The sequence below is a fragment of the Agelaius phoeniceus genome, chromosome 7 (genome assembly GCF_051311805.1).
Source record: "Agelaius phoeniceus isolate bAgePho1 chromosome 7, bAgePho1.hap1, whole genome shotgun sequence".
Lineage (NCBI taxonomy): Eukaryota > Metazoa > Chordata > Aves > Passeriformes > Icteridae > Agelaius > Agelaius phoeniceus.
In genome coordinates, this window is record NC_135271.1 from 44,522,255 (window position 1) to 44,544,631 (window position 22,377).

Genomic DNA, 22,377 nt, shown 5'->3' on the forward strand with positions numbered 1-22,377 from the left:
TTAACAAGGAAGCATGACTGGAGGATCAAAGGAAGGAATAAACTCACATGATTTTCTCTAGAAGAGTTTTAAATTGCATATATGAGTGACTTGTACAAAATACAAAAATCATATGAGTTACTGTCCAGAACACAGAATAACTTAATTGTTTCAGCTTTTTTCAGGAGAGGAAAATGTCCTTTCCAGTGCTTCTATAACACAGTTTCAGTGAGGGGAGAGAGCCTGAGATAGGATTTATATTGACTTGAAAGAACTTATCATCTCTTTTTTTTGATTCAACATATTCATGTCTTTATGCTCAAGGCTGTTAATACAAGTGAAAGAAAGAAGCACAGGATGAAATACTATTTCTAAACTTGTCCTTGTCGCTTTAAAACAGGATTAAATCAGTGTTGGTGTAATTTGCCAATACTGGTATTTTTTAGTAAGTAGTAGAAAGTTGTTGCTTCATAATGTAGATGCAAGGAGATATGTAATAACTTGTCTGGATTAAATAATTGGCGTTCTCAGGGCAAACTTTTATTGAAAAATTAGGAAATACTGAAAAATTTAATTTGCCTTTTATGGGAAAGGTCATAATTTTAGTATAATTATTTGTTTTCGTTGTAGAAAAGAAAATACTTCAGGATATACTTACCATCATTCTGTAGATGGACTTGATTATGTTTAATATAATTGCACATGATGTTTGAAGCAAAATGTTTCTCATTGGGGTTGTTAAATGAAGTAAATAATTTCTTTCACTAGAAGGTATAACATTGAAATAGATAAATTCCTCTTTTTCCTTAATATGAATGAATTGCTAAAAATTTGGTTACAAATGAATTGCTGTAGGACTTAGTTTTCATAGATAGCCATTGGATTTGGAGGAGAATGTATTTGTCATCTTAGAGCTAAGTTCATTAGTAGTCTTTGATAATTATGTTAGTGTCTAATGAGCTTCTAGTAGAAGACAAAGAACACTTGGAGAACAAGGAACATTTAGGTGCAGATAAACTTTGATTTCCAGTGTACTGGAATCATCATATTCTATAATTGTTCCTCTGGCTTTACTGTTCCAGTGCCAGCCAAAGCAGAGATTGGTTCCTCAGGGTTCCTGACAGAGGAATCTGTGCCTTGGTCATTAGGAAAAGACAATTCTTAGCCAGCCACTATTAGAAATAAGTGAAGCTCTGGTGATTAGCATGAAGTAGTAAAAGGAAATAAGAAAATTGGAGTCCCTATTGATGTGAACATTGCCAATTATTGAGTGTTGAAGAGAAATCTATTAGGCTCAGTTGAGTATCACCTGATGAGCTGCAGTCCAGCTGCTGGAGCTTATGTTCATGTCCCTCTGCCATGAATTCCTCAGTCCTTTCTTCAGTAGCTGTTCCACTCTTCATGTTGGGCAGTTGCAGTTCAGTATGATGGCACCAAGAAGTCCGGAGGAGCATTAGCCTGCTTTGACAGGGTGCAAAGGCTTTAGGCTCAGTTTAAACCTTTTTAGAAAGGATAAGAACATCTTTAAATCAGAGGAGAGAAAAATTTACATCAGTGTTGGGCCCTTTAAGCATCAGAATAAGCCAACACGTGTCACTAAGCAGGTAGGCACAGGTCCTTGCCAGCCAGGCTGTTGTTCCTGAGATTTGTTTTGGTTTTTTCCAACCAGGCACAAAAAGAAATCACTGGGTTTTTTTATAATTTACTTTTATGCTATTTATTTTTCAATTCTTTTTCATTGGCCCATTGCTGTAATATTAAGGTTGCAAATTTTTAAATAGAAGAATAATTCTGTGTTATTTATTTTGAAAGCTAAAAGCCAATTAATCTAAGAATAGGGGAAGAGAGTCTTTTATCAGTAATCTCATTAGCAGTCATGGGAATGCCAGGGCAGCTATTGCTTTATGTAGTTTTCAAAAAATACTTGCCTTTAAGCTCTCCTGTGTTCTGACTGGTTTTCAAATTGATTAAAGGAGGTAAATTTTTAAAATGTCCTTAAAACAGTTTTTTTGTAGAGCTTTCCTTTATTACTCCTGTCATATTCAATCTATTTGGTTAAAAATCAAGTTTCAAGATGAGTAGCATATAAGAAAAATTTTATGTGTGTTCACTACGTAAAGAGTGGGGTATCTTTGTTTAGCTTCAATGTTTTGGGTTTTAGCTGCATGTAGTCATTGCTGTTATGGTTGTGGGCATTTATTTGGCATGAATCTCATATAAACCAGAATGGCTTCCCTTGTATTTCAGTGTTGTTACTGTATTGACTCTGCCTGCTGTAGGTACGTTTGTGTGTTCTGTCCCAGCTGGGATGTGCAGCTGGCTGTGTCTGTTGTGTCTCCCCGGGCAGGTCAGCCGTTCCTCAATCCCGACGGCACTCCGGTGGTGTACAACCCTCCCCTGCCTCAGCAGCCTGGTAGGAGCCAAGTGCCTGGAGCTGCACCTCAGCCAGCCCTGCCCAGCCCCAGCCAGCACCAGCCCGGAGCCAACCCCATCCTCTCACAGGTGCACTTGTCAAACACGTGCTCAGGGACGCCAGGGGTGGGGGTTATTTGTTCTTCTGCACTGGATGGGGAGAACACTCACACACATTAGGGGAACTGGGCTTTTTCTCTCCCACTCCTCACAACTGTCAGCTCTGATCATGCCTGAGCATGGTAGGCAGCCTCTTCTTAAAAATACTGAGGAATTTTAGTATGAAAATATTCTGTAACCAAGAACAAGAGATTCTGCCTTCATCCCTAATTGCACTGTGGAGTTACCCAGGCATTAAAAGCAATATAGTTGGCAGCTGGAAAGAGTTAATCCAACTGGAACCTTGGGCTTCTTGTCTCAGGGTTGTTTCTCAGCCAGATAAATTCCTGGGCTGTACAGCACAAGCAGGAGTCATGGCACAGTAGGAGTAGCTCAGGACTGGTACAGCATGAACTTCTCATGAGTAACACTTCAGCATATTCTGCTCACAAAACCACGCACACGAGTACAAAATGTATTTTATCCTTGTCTTGTACAAGAGTTTAGTAAAATAGGCCAGATTAAAGACTGCCCCAGCCCTAGAAGGAGAAGAAAAGCAAAATGCTTGGACAGGAGAAGGGAGGGTTCTCCCTCTCCACAGCAGCTATTTCAGGCACCAAGGTACTGACTGTAGTCTCCTGTGGTATTTTCAGATGGTTCTTAAATTTTATTGAAAAGTTATTTATAGAACTTCACCTAAGCCTTTTACCTTTGTTTGTTTGTTTTCCCTGTTTAAACCTGTTCAGATAGCTGGGTATGCCACAGTAGAGCTGGTCTGTTTTGAAAAAGGTCTCATTTGTACTCCTTCTAGTTCACAGTAGTGTGTATGTAATATTTGCTATTTTCTTCGCAAATTCTTTACTAATTCTCTGATCACTTTTTCAATGGATGCTGGAATTAAACCAGCCTGAAATATTATGAGCAATGATAACTATCTAGGGAAAATATTTTAGTACTGTTGAGTAAATGAAAGTAGTATGTTTGAATTCATGGTTAGTAGTAAATTCATTCTGCCTTTAGGTGCTTTGAAGGAGTTCATGTTTAAAATGCGAGTGGAGTTTTTAGTCTCTCTGAAGGAAACAGTAAATATTAAATAGAAACAATTTGCTGAGATAGCTAATATAGTGTATAACAATAAAGCAATAGATGTCTTATGGGACACAGATATTCAGAGTTATTTCTGTTTTCATTCTATGTGGGCTTAGGCTTAAGAAAAAAGAGGTATCCATTCTGTTTCTGAGAGTGGAGCAAGTTGCTCTTCTGGAGCACAGTTTCTCTGTTACAAAAGACTTGTTTTCACTTCTCTTGCTCTGGTGTTAACCTTGTTCATAACCCTGTTATTTCTGCAGCCTCTGCGGGCTCTGCAGCCTTCCTCCCAGCCTGTCCAGTACTCTGCAGTGTCGTACCCACCCCCGCTCCTGCCAGCCTCCTCTGCACAGCAATACTCTGTGGTATTACACCTTCTCTTCTCTGCTCCTTGCACGGGCTCCTCTGGTGCCTGCTGCCCTTTGCTTGGCTGCTTGAGTGCTGGTGATACCAGGGTAGTGACTGGCTCTCAGTGACCCAGCACCGGAGTGCCCGAGATGGGAACATTTCACATTCAGCAGGAATACGTGCAATTGAGGCTATATAGATATATCTCTGTATTTTGAGATACATTCTTTCCCTTTCTCTTTGTAAAGAAAGCTTTTCAGTGCTGTTTCATTAGCCAGTCAGTACCTTTTTATGTCTCTGGATTAACCTCTTTCCATTGCTTCCTATTGTTTCCTTGTCTGCTCACTCTTCTGCTAAACCTTAATACATTCTGAGGGATCAGCTGCTCTGATTTTTTCTGGTTACCTTTTAGTAGCTTCTCTGGTAGAATTTTCAACAGTCCCACTTCTCTAGTATCTATTGTTTAATAAGTAGAAGCTGGAAATAAAATACCTTAGTCTATCAAAAACCAGGAAAAAAGAAAAAAAGTCACACAAAGTGAAACTGAAACTTAGTAAAGGAGAGTTGTTATCCAAGGGAGAATCTGAACTGGATTAGACTGAACTAGGGAGATCTGAACAGGTCAAAGTCTGCTCTGATACTCTACTGAGTGCATGTTTGTGTTGGGTTTATGTGGCAAGCTTTTGGAGCAGGGAGCTGCAGGGATGGCTTCTGGGAGAAGAGCCTGGGAGCTGCCCCACGTTGGACAGAGCCCATTTCAGGCAGCTCTGGGGCTGACCCTGCACAGCCCAAGCTGAGTCAGTCATTCACACTGGTGGCACCTCTCAGTGTGCTTGGAAAAGGGTGTGAGGGACAGGAGGGAGAAACAGCTCCACAGATATTGAGGGAGGAAAGCAAGGAGGTGCTCCAGGTGCTGGAGCAGAACCTGCAGCCTGGGGAGGAGACTTGTGAAGCAGATTCTCCCCTTGAAGCCCATGAAGGACCATGGTGGAGTAGATATCCATCCTGCAGCCCTTGGAGGATCCCATGGATGCTCTGAAGGAAGCTGGAGCCTTCAGTATCAGGTTTTCTGGTAGGACCCACACTAGGACACTGCATTCCTGAAGGACTTCAGCCTTTGGGAAGAGCCCACATTGAAGAGGATTGTGAAGGATGTATCCTGTGGGTGGGACCCCATGCTGGAGCAGAAGCGTGAGGAGGAAGAAGCAGTAGATACAGGACTGGGAACCAATCACAAACCCCATTCTCCATCCCTTGTGATACTTGGAGGAGGAGGTGGAAGATCTGGGAGTGAAGTTGAGTCTGGGAAGAAGCAGTGGGGTTGAGGGAAGCTGGTTTTAGTTTTGTTTTTACTTGTCACTATCCTACTCTGCTATTAATTGGCATAAAAAAAATAATCTTCCTGTGGTGGTCATTGATGAATGATTTTCCTGTCCTTCTCTTGACCCATAAGCTTTTCATTGTATTTTCTCCCCCTGTATTGCTAAGGATGAGAGGAAGGGTGGAGTGACTTGGGGGACACTTAGGAACCAGCCAAGGTTAACTCATCACAGTGTTGTACAGCAGCTAATTTTCAACATTAATCAGAAATGTCTTATAATAAATAGAGTCTAAGCTGAATTCAAAAGGGATGTTTCTTCTGAAGTTGAGAGTTTGAATGGGTGCTAAAGCAGAGAAGGAAACTCCTTCCTGTTTGTGGTAATTTCAAAGCATTTCCCTTCAGGAAATGGGTTCCAATACTAAGTGCCCTGGCAATTTCAAAAATTTATTCCTGCTGATGGTAACTAATGTAACATAATGGAAAGGATTGATGGTCTTGGATTGTATTCCAAGTGTAACACCTCTGTAGCTGGCACCAGGAGAATGCTTTCTGCATTTATTGGGAATGCCATGTTCCAGGGCTGAATCCTGCTTGTACCATACCTGTCACTGCAGGACAAAGCGACCAGGTCAGACTTTACTTACACTGCTAGTATAACAGAAATCAGTGTGGTGTGCCTTGAGTATATCCTTCAGACATATTTAGAGCTAAGATAAACTCACATGCAGTATCTCCTCTTCAAACTCAGCATTTGGAAAAGCAGAATGTAAAATCCAATGTAGAAAAGCATTATAGTTGCATTTAATAGGCACCATTAAGGAATGAAATACCAAAGTCAGATTACTACCTAATGAAAATAAGGCTTTTTAAGATGTACTAAATACATATGAAAGGTATACTAAATTAAGTTTTAGGTGCAAATTCATGTTTCCGACAGTAATTAATAATATCTTTAGCCTGGAAACTAAAAAAACCATAACATCATAAAATGTGAATGTAGCTAATCAGTAAAAGATGGAGCTTGCACTTACTTTCTCTTGATTAATTCCTATCTTCTTAAGATGATCTAAGACCAGATGGTCTTGAAATAGTTTTAATGTACCTGCATGTTTGGAGAGTCCACTTTCAAAGTATGAACCAAATCTTCCAGTTTAGCAAAAAACAAGCAATACTAGTTAGTGATCACGTCTAATTTTCAGGATGTTGCTAATTTGATGTTGAATTGCTTGCTAAGAAAAGGGGCTTGGGGTTACAGTAACAGAAGTTTCAGATTCCACAGGACCCCTGCAGTGCAGAGTGCAATCAGTGGCATCCTTTCAGATGATAATAAAACACAGATAGAGGGTAGCCACTGGAACACATTTCTCGATGTTATTTGATTTCAGATGAAAAGATAATTGATCTCTGCATGTAGGATAATAACTAAGTTAGAGGAATGTACCTTTTAACTCAGGATTAGAGTGTCATTATGTTAAACTCTTAAACGCAAAATTTTACTTCAGCAATCCTGATGCATCCTGCTATTTTAACTGGGGTTAGATGTTTTCGCTCAAGTTTTGGAGCCCAGTCAGAAAATGTTAGTGACACAAATTCTGAACTTTCTTTTTGACAAATGAATTCTCACAATAAGGCAGATGTAATCCAAAAGGCAAAATATTTGCAGTGAAAAGAGTGAAGTCTGAACATGGATGTTCTCTCTTGCTGTCAGCCCTGAGGATAATTTGCTACTGTTCCACCTTCTTTGCTGTTGTTCTTTGGCTGCTGTTGCTACTGCTCAGTAACGTGAGACGTGCTGTCCGAAACTTACTGAACTACTTGGCTATTTTATTTCTTTACCCTCGAACGTGCATTTGCAAATGTACTTTTCCCTGTTTCCCCCCCCGCCTGCAGCAAGACAACCTGGGATCGCAGTTCAGCCACCTGAGCCTGGCGCGGCAGCCGGCGGCGGAGGGCGCGGAGCCGGGCCCGGCGCTGTTCCAGCCCGGCGTGGTGCTGCAGCCCCCGCAGCAGCCGGGCTTCATCCTGGCCGCCGCGCCCGCAGCGCCGCCCGCAGCGCCGCCCGCGCCCGCCCCGCCCTACTCGGGCCCCGCGCACGCCGTGGGCCAGCCCGTGCTCCCGCAGCAGGGATACGTGCAGCAGCCCGTGCCACAGGTACCACACGGCCTCCCGAGGGCTGGGGGAAAACTGACCCTGCTCCAGCAGGGAACCGTGCAGCTGCAGCTCTGCTGCTGTTCTGGGGTCGGGCTCTTTGCTGGGTATGTGTTTGGTCATGAATGACTTCAGTTTACTTTCCTCAAGTAAACTGTCGACAAGGAAAGTAGAGAAATTGGCTGTTAAAGAGAAAATCTATGTAGCATAAGGAATTTTTGAATCGCTGAATTATTTATCATCCATTGCACCTTTTAATAAACTTTGCATCTTTGTTTTGTGGATTTTGCATTGAGATGTCTGCCTGCTCTAAAGCTGCCTGCAGGCAGTGACCCTGTGACTGTTGTTTGCAGATGGCGCCGTGTTACTGCACCCCCAGCCAGTACCCGCACTCCAGCCAGCAGTACCGCCCCGTGTCTGTCCACTACAGCACGCAGCAGAGCCAGGCCCTGCCCCAGCCTGGCCAGCAGACAGGTTTGTTCAGCTCTTGCAGCATTTCACTAGGGCACTTGGGCTGGTTTCTCTCCTGCTTTTTCAGTTTAAACTTACTTTGCTGTAAAATTTCAAATAAAGTAGAGGATCAAATGTAAAATACAAAGTGTAGCTAACCTAAGGTGGAGAAATTTCAAGCACTTGTGCATGAAACTTGGGATTCAAGCCATTCCTTTGAGTGGCTCATGCTGTAACTTTAATTACAGGGTTTTTTAAATGTAAAGGTTAATAATTTAAAAAAATTTGTAACCCAATAACTAATAACTTGATTAACTTGCAAAGTAAGATCAATTAGTACCTTTAAATGATGTGACATTAAAGAGATGTCCCTTAACTGAAGGTTCTAAGCTAAAGATCCTAATCTTAGATGCTGTGGCATGAAAAGAGTTCTGTGCAGAAGATATTGGTGATACTGTTTTACTCTGTCTTTCTGTCCTATGATTAAAGGTATCAGGGTATTGGATGGAATATATAATGTGGTTACCTATTTTAGTAAAGATTTTCAGCTAACTTACCCTTCTATGAATGCTAGCAAACTTCATTTCCATCTCCTTCCTTTCTTCTTGTCTTTTTTTTTCCTTACAGATTTTAACTGTAGGCTACCATTATTCTCACAATCTGTACTTCTAAATACTGTTATGACTTCTTCAATAAGATTTGTATTCCTGAAACAAATTTACTTCTCAGTAATATCTTGACTCATGGTCAAACTTTCAGAAGTAACTAGTGCTGTTTGGAGGCAGAGATCCTTAAAGACCAGACTTTTATACCAGCTCTCAGTTGAATCCATAACATCCTTCTGAGTTTCTCTCAGGAGGGTCTTTTTAATTCCTTCCCCTGCCCCTCTATGTGTTGCTCGACAGAGACAGGATGGAAGATCAACTTTTACAAATGTTAACTGGATTTATTTGTGTGCTATGAAGCAGCATGTAAGAGGGATAGCTCCTCTTCTTCACTTCTTCTAGGAAGTGCTCCAATAGGAGCAACATTTGATGGAGTTATTCAGGGTTCAGTTCACAAAGATTTTTTTCAAAGGAAAACAAATTACTTGGTTTTGCAACTTGCATTATCCACTGGTGTTAGAGATGTGTTACCCAACTGTATTACACAACCTGCTTTCCTTCCTCAGAATTTTTAATACCTAGACTATTTAATAGCAAAAAGTCTGAGGCTCAAGGGGGATTACTTCCCACTGTGGGGACACCCTGTGTGAGCAGCACACAAACTCCCCAAATCAGAGAGCTCAATGTACATTTGTACCCCAACAAAGCAGTCTGAATTGGAAAGCATGGGGTGATAAGGTGCAAAGGGATTAACTGGTTGCTATTGGGTAAGTTCCTTTCTTGTATATTTTTAGCTCTTTATATTTTCACTGAATTGCACTGCCTGTGGGTGAAAAGTATCAGCAGATAAACTCCCTCTCTGTCCTGGAAGAAATGAAATAAGCAAGCTGTGCAGACAGCTGCTCTACTGCTTTGATCATGTGCCCTGTACCTGCACTCTGACATCAAGGGATCCTGTTTAGGTAGTATGGGGATGGTCCAGCCAATAATTCTATTCAGTGTTGGGTTACTTGGTGTTTACCAGCACTAATGGGAGAAAAAAGGATCTTACCAGAAACTGCATAATTAGTGTTTAACTGAAAATCTCCAAACTGCTCTCCAGCTATTGCTGGTTCTCATTTAATGCTTTATTGGCAAATTTGAATCAGCGTTTTAGAAACTGGTGGTTCCATGTCTTGTTATGTGTTCTGGAAATACCTCATAAGATGGTGTATTTGAAAATTCTTTCCCTTGTAATTTATTTTAAACTACTGATATTTGTATTAATTTGACACAAAGCTACACCTGAAGTGGTTGATGCTTATTTTTTAGCAATGTGTGGTTTTTGAGCCAAAGGCACCACATTACTTGGCTCATACAGCAAAGTGGCTGGGCAAAAATGAGAGTTACAAGTCTTGCATTACATAAAAGCCATGGGGGTTGTTCATCTCAGGAAGTGGTTACTAACTATGAAATAACTTTGCAAACACAAATTCAGATAAAAGATGGCAGCTTCTGAGAGCATGGCAACTGCAGCCACTTCTGCTCTAATGTTGAGGAGTGGCCTGACTTTATTGATGAGCTGTTGGATTCGGGGCCGTAACACTGTCTGAGAGGTTTACATTTCTCACAGTGAACCGGTCTCTTTTTCAGCTGCTTCCTGGCTTCCTTTTTAAAGGGGTTTCAGGTGAAATATTTTGGGGGGTTCACTTTTAATAAAAATGCTTTTGTTGCCCAAAAGATGTTGGGAGAAGAAAACTCTCCTTAAGAAAAAAAGCATTTCTAATTGCCATGTTAATGTGAGCCCAGTTACCACAAGACCTAACTCCAAGTTGTTTAAAAATCCAGTCTGAACTACAGTTCCTGTAGGAACATCAGCTGCAGTTCAACTGGCTTCTGTTTCACAAGCCAGGGATAAAACTACTCCAGCTGCAACAGTAGCTGTAATAGTCAAAACCAAGCTCATCAACTCCCAGCTCATTAACTGAGTGCTTGTACTTGCTTTTCTGTTCTTCAATAAACTCTGTTTCTCACTCCTAATGCATTATTCAAAAAATGTATTTCCATATTCTGTGAGTTAACTTTTCTTATCTTAACTGTGATTTCTTTTGAATTATGTAAATATTAAGGAACCTGCTCCTATTTTTACCTCCAGTTTCAGAGTATTTCTGTGTAATGGGGCAATCTGCTGTGGCAGGTGTGGGGTTTGTGCTGAGTGCTGCATTTCTGTCAGCCCACTCTATGCAGAGGTGAAACTGCAGCTAAAAATAGAGCATTCTTTGGAACGCTCTGGGGAACCTTCGTGGCAGCCAATTTGTATTGTTCCAGTTCCCTCTGCTTGCAGAATTGATTGTATCTGTCTCTGCAAGTGCCAGAAAAGGCTGCAGAGCTACTCACGGGTCCATTGCAATTTCTGGGACATGAGGGGTTCAGACTGCAGGTGCACTGTCACAGCACAACTTCCCATTCTGCTGCTTTTTAGGGGCCAGAGACCACTTTAGAACAAAGTATGTTAAAGCATTTTGAATATTACAGATATGAAGGGCATTTTGTGCACAGTTCAAACTTAAGTTATTAAGAATTCTAAGTACTAGTCCTACTTCAAGCATGTATTGTTCTGAAGTTTTGTCTAGTCCTCTGAAAATATTTATAGTGTTGTGTGTTTCTAATGAATAGCTGTCTTGGTTTTAACAAACTGAATCTTCTTCCCTTTAATTTTCTGAAGCAATATTTGATAATATTAACAGTCTTTGTTTGGTGTTCATTGTTGCAATTTCTATGGCGAGCCTGCTGAGGCTGTTAGTGCACAATGTTCATTGTACTGTGTGGACAAAATCAATGAACATCGGAGGGTGCTGCTCACAAAAAGGTGTTTTATGTTAACTGGATTACTTTCAGAATAGACTGAGCCTTTTTTTAGCACAGTTTAAAGAAAACCCAAGGGAGTTTTTGCAGCTAAATTTGCTCTATTATAGTTCCTTGCCAAGGTAGGGAGCATGGAGAATGTCAAGGTCAGTGGGCTATGAATGTGTCCAACTCAAACGCAGACTCTTCTTGCCGTCAGTGCATCTTGACAAGCCCAGTTTTGTTATTCTGGAGGGATAACTGGCTTTGTCTCAGAAACACTGACTGTGTTGGGGTTTTGCTGATGTGGTAAGTAGTGCACACCTGTATGATGGAACATGAGAAAAAAGGAACTTGTGTTCTGCATGTGTTTGGATCATGGTAGCAGTTACCTGCAAAATGCTTTTGAAAAAAAAGGAAAGGGGAGTTTAGGTTGGACTTTATAAATGCACCAATTTCCTGTTTGGCATTCATGCTTGGGGTGTTTTGGTTTGGGTTTTGGGGTGGGGTAGGGTGGGTTTTTTTAGGCAATTTTTGAAAGATAGTAGAGGATACCAGTTTAAACAATAATAAATTGGTTTAGAGACACTATAGAGGGGGGAATATGAAAATCTTTCTTTGTGTCCCTAACATAACTCTGAATATAAAACATCTTCCACTATGTACCAACATGGCTTGAACTTGGAAGATTTTTCTCAGTCCCCAGTTGGTTTTAGCATTACAGATTTCAGAAGAAATTGCCCCTTTGGAAAGGATTTGCACCCAGGCCTTATGCAAATTTTTCTGAAGTCTGATTTAGTTTTGAATTGCAGTCAAGATGCTCTGACCCCTGGGGTACCTGAGGTCCAAGCTGAATTTTGCATATGTAGAATTTTCAAACCGAAGTACCTGGAATGGCCTTGTTCACAAGAGCAGACAATGAATTGGGTTTGATCCTGTCCAGCATGCTTTGTTCAAGTGCTTCCAGCTTCCACCTGTCAAATCAAGGTGTTAATGCATGTAAGCCAGAGTGAAAATGAGTAGTGCACGCATGTGGGAGCACCATTGCAAACAGTATGGATAATATTTCATGCTCAATCCAAATGAGTAAATCTATTAATTTTAATGTTGGCTTCTTTTTATATGCATGATAAGTTCAACTGTTGTGAAGCTGCCAGATTAAACAAGCCATTGGAAAATGCTACAAGTGTATTTTTGAATAGGCAACTATGCTTAAAATGTGTTCATTATTTCAAAGTAAGATTTAAATGTATAATTTCAGGTTACCAGATTTTGCCCAACCAGCAGCAAAACTACCAGGGTTTAGTTGGAGTTCAGCAGTCTCAGAATCAAAATCTAGTCAGTGGCCAACACAACAACATTGGGAATCAAATTCAAGGTGTGATTGTTCCATATCCCTCAGTGCCATCTTATCAGGTGGGTAATGTATTCGTAACTTTGCAATGACTCTTCTGTGGCTTTGAGTGTTGGGGTTTTCTTTAAGTCCTTTGCTTTATGGTAGAAATGGTAGAAAGCTGCAAGCAGGTGCCAAAGGTGATTTTGGGGACAGAAGCTAAAGATTCAAACCCATAACTGAAGTGAGAAGAAACGAGCTTGTCACAAGTGCACAAGTTCTGGTGCTGTTGAAAGCCAAGTGCTGCATCAGTTGCAGTTCAGAGGGTGGGGGAGAAAAGCTTGGAAGGTTTCCTTCCCACCACTCCAGTTTCTATTGTAGAGAAAATAGCTTGTTAATTCATGGAGTCCCTTGGAGGCAACATTTCCACTGGGGAGGAAGAAGATTAAAGTTGTTTTGTTTTTTTTTTTAATATGGTGTTGTTATTTTAGCTACTGTTACCACTCTTATTCTGGTTTTAGAGAATTCCAGGAGATCTTTCAGTTTCTGGGGTTATTTTTAAATTTTTATGTCAGCTGGATGATGGTCAAGAGGCAGAAACATTGTCTGCAGGAGAAAATCTGACTGTGTGGCCCATTGCAGGTTTCGGTGCCTCAAGGTTCCCAAGCAGTGCCCCAGCAGACGTTTCAGCAGCCTGTTATAATTCCCAGCCAGTCCAGCCAAGGGCTGCCCACCACAGGAATGCCAGTGTACTACAGTGTCATTCCATCAGGCCAACAGAACAATCTAAGGTAACTTTAACTGATCCTTCATTTCTCAGCAGCTGGGCTTAGTGGCTTTGTCAGAACTGACAGGATCTGGTTTTAGTACTGCAGCAAATACTAAAAGTATTATTTTAAAAGCAGACTTACATTCTATTTATTTTCTGCTCTTATGCAATTAAGTGAAACAAGCAGTACTGCTTTACTGTGACATACTTGTTGGACTGGAAAACATTGTCTCCATAGCACTTTGAGCAATATTTTACTGCAGTTCCACCTCTTAAATTTTCTGCATTCCATTTCTTACCCATGAGACACCAGTGTGCTCAGCAGTTCAGTCTTTCTGCAGTAATATTTAAGATGACTATCCATAGTCACTGGTTTTGACAAAGATACTACATGAATAATGTGTAGAGGAAAAATCATTTGAATCCCAGAAAAAGACTGACTTCTTTTTTGGAACTTTGGAACTTTTTTTGGAAAAGGTTTAGCTTACTTTGTATTGTAGATGAGGCTTGCTGGCACCAAGCTGGGTGTGAAACAAGTGAAACAAGTGTAGAAACTTGGCTTTTGTTTGATAAATAACCTTTTTCTTCTCTTTTTTTACCTACCTTGGTAGCAGCAAATTACTCTGCATGTACAGCCCTCCCTGAGTATACATCTGTGTCCCCAAAGCAGTCTATTTGAGAACAGATAGGAAGTACCTAGGAGAATTCATTAGGATTCATGCTTCTTACAAATTTTTCTTTCTCGAGTTTTTTTGAACTTACAAATGTGCAGCATTTAAAAATACCTGGGAGCTTTTAAACAAGCAGCAACAGTTTGAAGCTTGTTCATCCTTTTGAGAGTGCAGACCTCAGTAGTATTTGTGTCATCGCCGCATGGTTTCGTCTACTTAAATCTGGATTCCTGTTCTTTGTATCTGAAGGGTTTTTAATCCTTTTCTGTTTTATATTTGAGATTCAGTGAAGTCACAGGTAGGCATAATTCCAGATTTTCTTGAATTAAGTTTGGTTGCTTGATCTTTTGTGTAATTTAGAATGTCCCTCTCATTTATTAGGAATTCAGAGCAAACTAGCAACCAATGGCAGCATTTGCTTTCATCAGAATAGTTATGCTGCAGCACTTGAACAAGGAAAGCAGAGTGCTGTTCTGCAGGAGCTGAGGGTCAAGCCTTCAGGTCACTGCTGAAAACTAGAATCAGTAGGCAGAGCAGAAGCTGTGTGAAAGCATCTCTGTTTTCACTTGGTTTTGTCTGCTTTAATGGAAGGGAATCTTTAAATTAAAATTATATAAGTGACCTGTGGGACAAAGGATGGAACAAACTTTCGACAACATAGGTAAAAATAGTAGGTCCAAGAGGATTAAACCTACTTTTTCTTTTTCCACAATTTAAAGGAATTGTTTTATTCTCAGAATGGTTATCTGCCAGTACAGGATTCTATAGGCACTGCTCTGACCATGTTCCACCAACCTGATATTCTGGCTGAGCATTAGTGGTAAAACAGAATCTAACTATGTCTGTTACCTGGTTTTCCCCTGATTACCCTGAAAAGCTACCTGGCATAAATAAACTTTTCAAGTTATCCTTTTCCCCTGCAGTCCTGTTCCATCTCCTCTCTGGCTGTGCTGCCCCAGCTGCCCAGGGCCAGCCCCCAGCTGAGGGACTGCATCCCAAATCCTCATGGCAGGGGCTGTGGGGATCTCGTAACCGAGACCTAATTCTGCTGCAGTGAGCAAGACAACAAATTGTCTTTTTGTTATTATTTTGCTGCATGTCTTTATGCTGATACAGAGCTGTGGACACAAAAATAGAATATCAAAGTAGGTAAATTAATACAGTTTCTCAGTGTAGGCAGGGCACATGTTTTTGCTAGGGAAGAGGTGGGAAGCTTCAGTCTTCTGAAGAATGAATGAATTCAGGGTAGGTGGGAATATTACTGATTTAAAATGAACAAAAGCTCAGTGATTTGCAGTACATGTACACAGCAAATGCAGGAGTCGTGATTAAATGAGTGCAGCATAAATGCCTGTTAGTCATGTTCTTTTTTTGTTATTACAGTTCATCTGTAGGATATTTGCAGCCTCCTGGATCAGAGCAGATACAGTTTCCTAGAACATCATCACCATGCAACTCACAGCAGCTTCAAGGACAGCAGTGTGCAGGTTGGGAGAACAAACTTTTTATTGATAAGCTTAAAAAATGTCTAGCTATTATTATGCTGGGTGATTGGATATTTGCTGTTAAGGGTTTGATTTAGAATTAACTGCTGGATTCTATTTCTTCTTTTGTTCCATTTTTGAATTTATTTTCTATTTTTAACACTGAAGAAGATTAATTTGAAATCTCAATTTTTTTTATCTTTGAAATACTTCAAGTTACTTTCTTAAAATCCAATACCCTACATCATAATACCTTGCACATCTACTGGTAGTTAAGAGAGACATGGGAACCATACATTGGCAGCAGAATCACTTCCATCCTTTTCTCAATTGCCAGATGGGTCTGAAAACCTTGGGATTTGGGTCTCTGTTTGACAGAAGGAGTGAGGTACATTTTGGAGGCAGCATACTTGGCTCTTCTACTCAAGAACCATTCTAGATTTCAGTTAACAGAGTAGGAGCAGTGATTTTCTTGAGGGGAGTTTGAAAACTGAGCATTGTGGGGTAGCTTTTTGACCTGCTGGAAAGCTGAAAGAACTTCAAAGCTGTGTGGGGTGTTATGTTTTTATGGCAGCCTTATTTACTGCTTTTACTTTCATAGTTTATAGCAACCATTCAAGTCAGAAGCCATCACCTCCTACATTATTGCCACCTTCATCCAAGTCAAAGCCACAGCAGGCTGCTTCCATTGTGCACTACAGCATAGTGTCTCCACCCTCATCATGTAAAAGTTCACCCACTGGTCTTTCCATCATGCAGCCAAAAAAAGGTATATTTTATTGGGATTTTCATCTAAGCCATTCTGTCTAGAACGTGCTGTAAATTTGCAGATTGGTTTCATGGCTAACTGCTAGAACAACTGCAACTTGGGTGCCATCTCTGATTTTTTTTATTTTTTTTTTAATTCTTCATCTGTATTGCTATTATTGTACCTTTTAAAATGATAAGTTGGATTTTAAGTGAAACAATTGCTCATGGGGGCAGCCTGGAGCCACCCTCAGCAGGTAAATGTTACTCAGCAGAAACATTTAAGTCAGGTTCAGAAGGTTTTGATGTACAAAATACTTGGGTCATTTTTAGAAGGTGTGTAAACAGAAGCCTCAATGTGTTTGAAAGCAGTGCTGACATTAATCTTATCAATCCATGAAACCTTCATAAATGTTAATATCCAGACACTTAAAACTCTGAAGTTCCAACCATAAAATTGATGATGGACTGGTCAGGAAAATAAGAGCACTAGGGTTAGCCACCAAACAAGAGATTACAGAACAATCCTGTGACCACAGTGGCACAGTCTTTATTTACTGTTAGGGAATTTGATACATTAGAGGCTTGTTAGGTACAAAAGGGATAATCTCAAATTCTGCTATCTCAGTATTTTGCAAGCAAGCACTAGATTAAACAACCCTAGATCAATGACCTAGATTCTGTTACAGATGTGGTGTTTCTTACAAACATTTATCTTTAAAGTGTTTTTGAACCTGTTTATTAGTAAATAGATAACATGCAGTTAAGTGGCAAGCTAGCTGGATTAGCAGTTCATGGGAAGGTTTGGTTTGGTTTCCATTTTGCTTTAATTCTGGAAGATTGTCATTTCAGAATGCCTAAAGGGAGTTTGCACTGGTTTGTTTTTCTGCCCTCCTATCTATCCTGGAAGTGCAGGTTTTGTGCAGTTTGGATGGCCTGGTTCAGACCTGCAAACTGGGAGTTCAGGGAGTTTCAGGAAGGAGGAAGCCCTCTATGGAGGAGCCAATTCTGGGGAATAAATCAAAACTTGTGCTTTTCAACAAGTGAAGGCATTGAGATGCTGAATGAAGGCCTCTGAGGTGGGGCCGGTGAGCAGCTCCACAGACAAGCAGCAGGGTTGTGTTACAGGGGACCAGGCTGTAAAGCTGGGGAGGCTTTGAAGGATTCTGGGTTTCACTTCTCATGGGATTTGACAGGTCATAAAGTGTCTGCAAACTGACTTATGCACTGTATGACATTGCATTGTGTCAGGATACTTGGTTAGGAAAAGAATTCCATTTATCTTCATTGCCTGAAGTGCTAGGGAATTAGAACCGAAAGAAAAAACATGATTTTCTGAATGCATAAAGTTTTCTTCTGCAGTTGAAATTGCACTTTAGATTTACACTCTTTTAGAGATGGTGGTGTAGATGTTTCTGGAAGACAAACATATTTTTGTTGGGTGTTCCATTCTCACAGAACAGAGATAATTCAGAAAGAGTATGCTAGAGTGTTGCAGAGTGAAATACTGTATATAAACCAGTAAGCTGTAAATTATTATAATTTATAAAAGATATAAATATATGCATACAAGATTAAAATGAAACCCATTTTGGTGTGCTAGATGTGTGTGTATAGGTGTTTGGCATATCTCAGGTTTACATATAGGGATTAGATAAGTTAATGGCTTCACCAGTGGAAAATTGTTGTGTTGTATATTATTCTGATTATGTAGCAGTCATAAACTGAGTTTATTCTGTTATGCAACAAAAGAGAAATATTCACAATGTGGCTCTCGCAGGGACTGCTTAATTTATATCCTCTGCTAAAGCTGGCCAGATACCTGATGGTTCAGTTGCAATCTGTAACACCTGGGTAAAACTTCTTGCTATTAAAAAGACAGTATAGATGTGAAGACATTGTTAATTCAGTTAGCCATGTAATAAATATTTCCAAATATGATTTACAAAAGCTAGTGTAGTTTTAATGTTATGCATTCCTTATTCTACACAGTTTGGTTTGATTTTTGAAGAAGTCTCTTTCTTTTTGTGGAGCCCAGGGGTAGTGAAAACAATAGCCCATTATAAAAAGCACCAGATGAATGCATTTTATAATCTGTACCTTGATGCTATGATGTGGCAGTAAATTTAGAACACTGCAGAATCCTGCTTTCTGGATGATTAAATGATGTTTAAAGTGTGTTTTAATCTTGGTTTCTGAGAAATGTTGTAAAAAGTGGGTAGAGCAGAGAAGGAAATTGCAAACAGGCATTTACAAATAAAAAGGGCATTATATAAATTACTTGGGGCAGAGTGGGGAGATGGTTTGTCTCTTGGGCAGCCTCTCCTCACAGCTGCTGGTGTGAAACCTTGTGCAGCAGTGCTGGATGTTGAGGTGTTCTCCCCTGGCTCTGGGCTTTCTGTGCTGCCACAGGAGCCAGGTGGGACAGGGTGTGGGGATCAGTGTCTGCCCAGAAAAGCATTCCAGGGAGGACTTGTGAGGGTAAGCCTGCCTAGACCAAAGGCTGATCCCAGGTCTTTCTGATAGATGCCGTTGTATCAGAGAAAACATTTTGAGTCTGCATTGCTGGACATCATGTAAAACTATTTTCACTTAATATCACATTTTGCAACACAGTGCTCTGATGGAAACTGCAGTGAATGTTGAATACTGTCAACTACTAATAAATTGAGTGATTTCTTTCAAAAATGTTCTCAGCAATGAATTTCAGTAGCTCCACTACCTGATTTGCTGGGAAGCCCTCTCTAAGTTAGCTATTGCAAAGTGGAAATGTGATTGCACCGCAGCTACTGGTCCATTTTTCTCGAATCAGCGGCTCCTTAGGCAGGCATGTTGCGGATGTCATTGCCCTTTTCCCGGTGGCACCCGCCGGCAGCGCTGACGGGGCTCTGCTCCCTCCCTGTGTTGCAGCCGTGGCGCCGCCGCCCGCCGGGGGGGTGGTGATGATGCAGCTCAACGTGCCCGGCAGCGCCGCGCCGCGGAACCCGTCCCCGCCGCAGAGGAGAGCGGGCAAGTACTACTGTGAGCACCCCCGCGGGCACAAGGGCACGGAAATCAGCACTTTAGACGGTGCTGCGCAGGTAGGAGGTGATGCGGGACTCGAAATGTGCATCGGTTCTGTCTTTTGAAAAAGCGCTTTTTGGGGAATGTGAACAATGCCTATTCTATGATTGGCTTTTCACAAATATTCAAATGAGTATTATATGGGTTGTGTTAGAAAGTAATGCTGGATTCATGCTCTTAAGTACTGTGTTAAATAGAGTTTTGGGTTATAAAAAAATGTTAAAATGGAAACTGTGCTATGTAGGATATTTTTTTTAAAGAAAGGACTTGCAGTGAGATAGCAGCCATAGGACACCCAAATCTTTCTGAGAAAAAGAATTTCTTGCCCTCTTATCAGAAGAAACAAACTTCTTCCTGCCTCGAAGGGGCTGTCAGGATTCAGAGGAAGAAGTTGACGATGACCAGACAGAATCCTGTGTTTAAATGGAATTTATGCATCATGTATGAGATGTATGAATATGCAACAAGTGTTGTTTTTAAGGGTTAATCCTTTGGGCTGGTGCTGCCCAGAAGAAGGTACCCGACATCCAGAACTCTTTGTCTCTATTGTCTCATATTGTCCTAACTCAATTTGTCCAAATTATTATTACTCTAATTGTATTACTATTTTTATAACCATTTTAATACTATTAAACATTTAAAATTTTAAAAACAAGTGATTGGCATTTTTCACAGGGAATAAAACTCTTGTTCTGGTTATACTTACTAGAGCTAGTTTAACTTTTTTAAGTCTTTGAAGGCTGTGGGTGCTGTTCAGCTTGTTCAAGTAGTGCTTTTTGAAACACTAAGGTGTTGTTTATTCCAGCTGCAGCATAGTCCTCAACTGGGCAGCCCTGCCACCTCACCAGCCCAATCACCAGCACCAGCCCAGCTGTCCAACATGAAGAACATCCGTCCCACACTGGCACCTCTTTCTATCGTGTCCCAGTTTTCTAGACCTTTTGTCCCTGGACAAGGTATGTTTTTAATTAACTAAAATGTATGTGTGATTCCTATTTGAAAATTTCTATTTGTTTTAAAACACAAGTTATATGAGGATTTTCTGATGAGTTGTGGCTCACTTTAGTAGTATTGCTGTTGAAGCAGAATCACCAAAATTATTCATGCAAACATCATTTAAAATTTCATCTTATCTCTCTGCACTGGTACTGTTCCCCATATCTTCAAAGGCTTTTCATCTCCTCATTAATCTCCTCTCCTGTATTTCTCTAGCACACTGGCTTTCTCATATTGTGACATTTCCCATTTCAGCATTGAAAATATTAATAAAATGTTTGCTAGAATTTAGCTTCAAGTCTTAACCATAAATCATGAGTTGATAATGCACTGAAGTGCACCATGGCCTAAGCATGTATTTTTCATTCCTCTGTAGAACAACAAGCATGATGGGATGAAGCCTTTAGCCAGGACTGTACCTCAGTTAGTATTTCAGATAGGAGCCACTCAAGGACACAAAACATTCCTTGTAGAGGAATTTCAATCTTCTGCTGCCATGTCAACAGAAAATAGAGTTTTCACTGAGCTGGGATAGTTGATAATGCAATAATATAAACCCCTTTAGTCAGTGAACAAAAGTATCTTGCTAAAATTCCCAAACTCCAAATTAGCAGGTCTGTTTTACACAAAGATTTACTTTAAAGCAAAACTTCCAGAAATTCTGTATGTCTCTCTTATTGATAAAAAGAACCTTATTTTCTTGTCTTTGTCTCATTTGTTGCATAATCTTTGTCATTGCTTTGTGTTCTGATGTTGTATCAATTCCAGGTGGGCTGTTTGAAGCACACCTCTTAGCTCCCTTCATCTGCTGTGATTACTGAAAACTTCTAATGCATTGTCTTTGTGCATCCTTGCAACAAATAGGAATCTGAAGATGGACCTGGCTCTAATCAGGGCTGTAACCATGAAATGACTAAATTAGCATGCTGAGAGGAGCTTTAGACTTATTAAAGTCATTTTGAAACAAAAGGACTTATCTAAGACTGCAGTGAAGAAAAACTTTGAGTGTAATCCCTAAATACCAGCAAGTTTGTACCTTTTCACCTTGGGATCAGGACATGGTTGATGCTGATGGAGTCAGGGCAGCTCTGAGTTTGTTAGCCCAGCCAGACTCAGCTTTGTGCACAGCAATTCTGCTTTCTCTTCTGCATAACATTTTCAGTGTGAGAGGGACTTGGAGGAAGTTTCCTGTACCAGAAAAACCCTTCTAATTACCTTTCTCTTTAAGGAGATGCCAGATACCCATTGCTTGGCCAACCCCTGCAATACAATCCATCTTTGTTACGTGGACAAGTAACAAGCCAACAGGTATTAAAAGAGAACAATCTCATGAAACAGTGAAAAAAAACCAATTCTGGACTACCATTACAACCACCTAGAACAGGGGAATGTGTTATTGCACTTGGAGAGTAATTGAGTGGAAGGTGCTTGCTTTGCAATAAGTTTTATTTCATGTCAGTACTCCCCATTGTTCTTGTTTGTTGTATTAAAAAGCGAGAAACATTTATCTGAATTATGGCTTTTGGTTTTAAGCAATTCACTAGCTAATTCAAAAATCTAAAGGGAGGGGGACCTTTGCTAAAACTATTTAACTATTTTCTTTTATTCAAGTAACAATTTCTAAAAAAAAAAAATTAAAAAAAATTGTAATTTTTAAACAAAGAGTGAGTTTGTTCCTTGTTCCTTTTAAGAAAAACAAACCCAATATATTGTTGTTAGCAAAGTTGAAAAGTCTTTGCCTCTATTTAATTTCTGGGACACACAAACCCCCTGCCTCTACCTTGCTCAGTTCCACCCAATGCCAGCTGGAGGATGTGATGGCTGGGGCAGGGGGATGTTCTTCCAAGATGATTTAAGGTGATTTTTTTCCCCCATCATTGCCTCCCTTTCTTCTGTAGTGAAGGATTGAATGTGCCTGACTGTAGGGTTATCAAACTCAGTAACTAAAATTGGATGTGAAGATGTTCTCTGTCCCGTGGTAGTGCAGGTCATTTTGCAGACATTGCTCTGCACTGTTTGCACTGAGCTGACAGGAAAGTTCAA

At 40.4% G+C, this 22,377-nt stretch overlaps 1 protein-coding gene across 11 annotated transcripts in view; it reads left to right on the forward strand.

Moving 5' to 3' along the window:
• The window catches only part of R3HDM1 (R3H domain containing 1), a 55,376-nt gene that overhangs the window by 26,152 nt on the left and 6,847 nt on the right, over window positions 1-22,377 (forward strand). For 5 of the 11 annotated variants that reach the window (XM_077181710.1, XM_077181716.1, XM_077181712.1 and 2 more), the window contains 11 exons: window positions 2,327-2,481; window positions 3,840-3,941; window positions 7,136-7,396; window positions 7,747-7,867; window positions 12,533-12,687; window positions 13,247-13,395; window positions 15,428-15,531; window positions 16,130-16,297; window positions 19,186-19,355; window positions 20,144-20,294; window positions 21,563-21,642. In XM_077181710.1, coding sequence (XP_077037825.1) covers window positions 2,327-2,481; window positions 3,840-3,941; window positions 7,136-7,396; window positions 7,747-7,867; window positions 12,533-12,687; window positions 13,247-13,395; window positions 15,428-15,531; window positions 16,130-16,297; window positions 19,186-19,355; window positions 20,144-20,294; window positions 21,563-21,642 — 1,616 coding nt within the window. The remainder of the gene's footprint in view (window positions 1-2,326; window positions 2,482-3,839; window positions 3,942-7,135; window positions 7,397-7,746; window positions 7,868-12,532; window positions 12,688-13,246; window positions 13,396-15,427; window positions 15,532-16,129; window positions 16,298-19,185; window positions 19,356-20,143; window positions 20,295-21,562; window positions 21,643-22,377) is intronic. The other 6 variants (XM_077181717.1, XM_077181720.1, XM_077181711.1 and 3 more) reach the window with 5 other exon arrangements.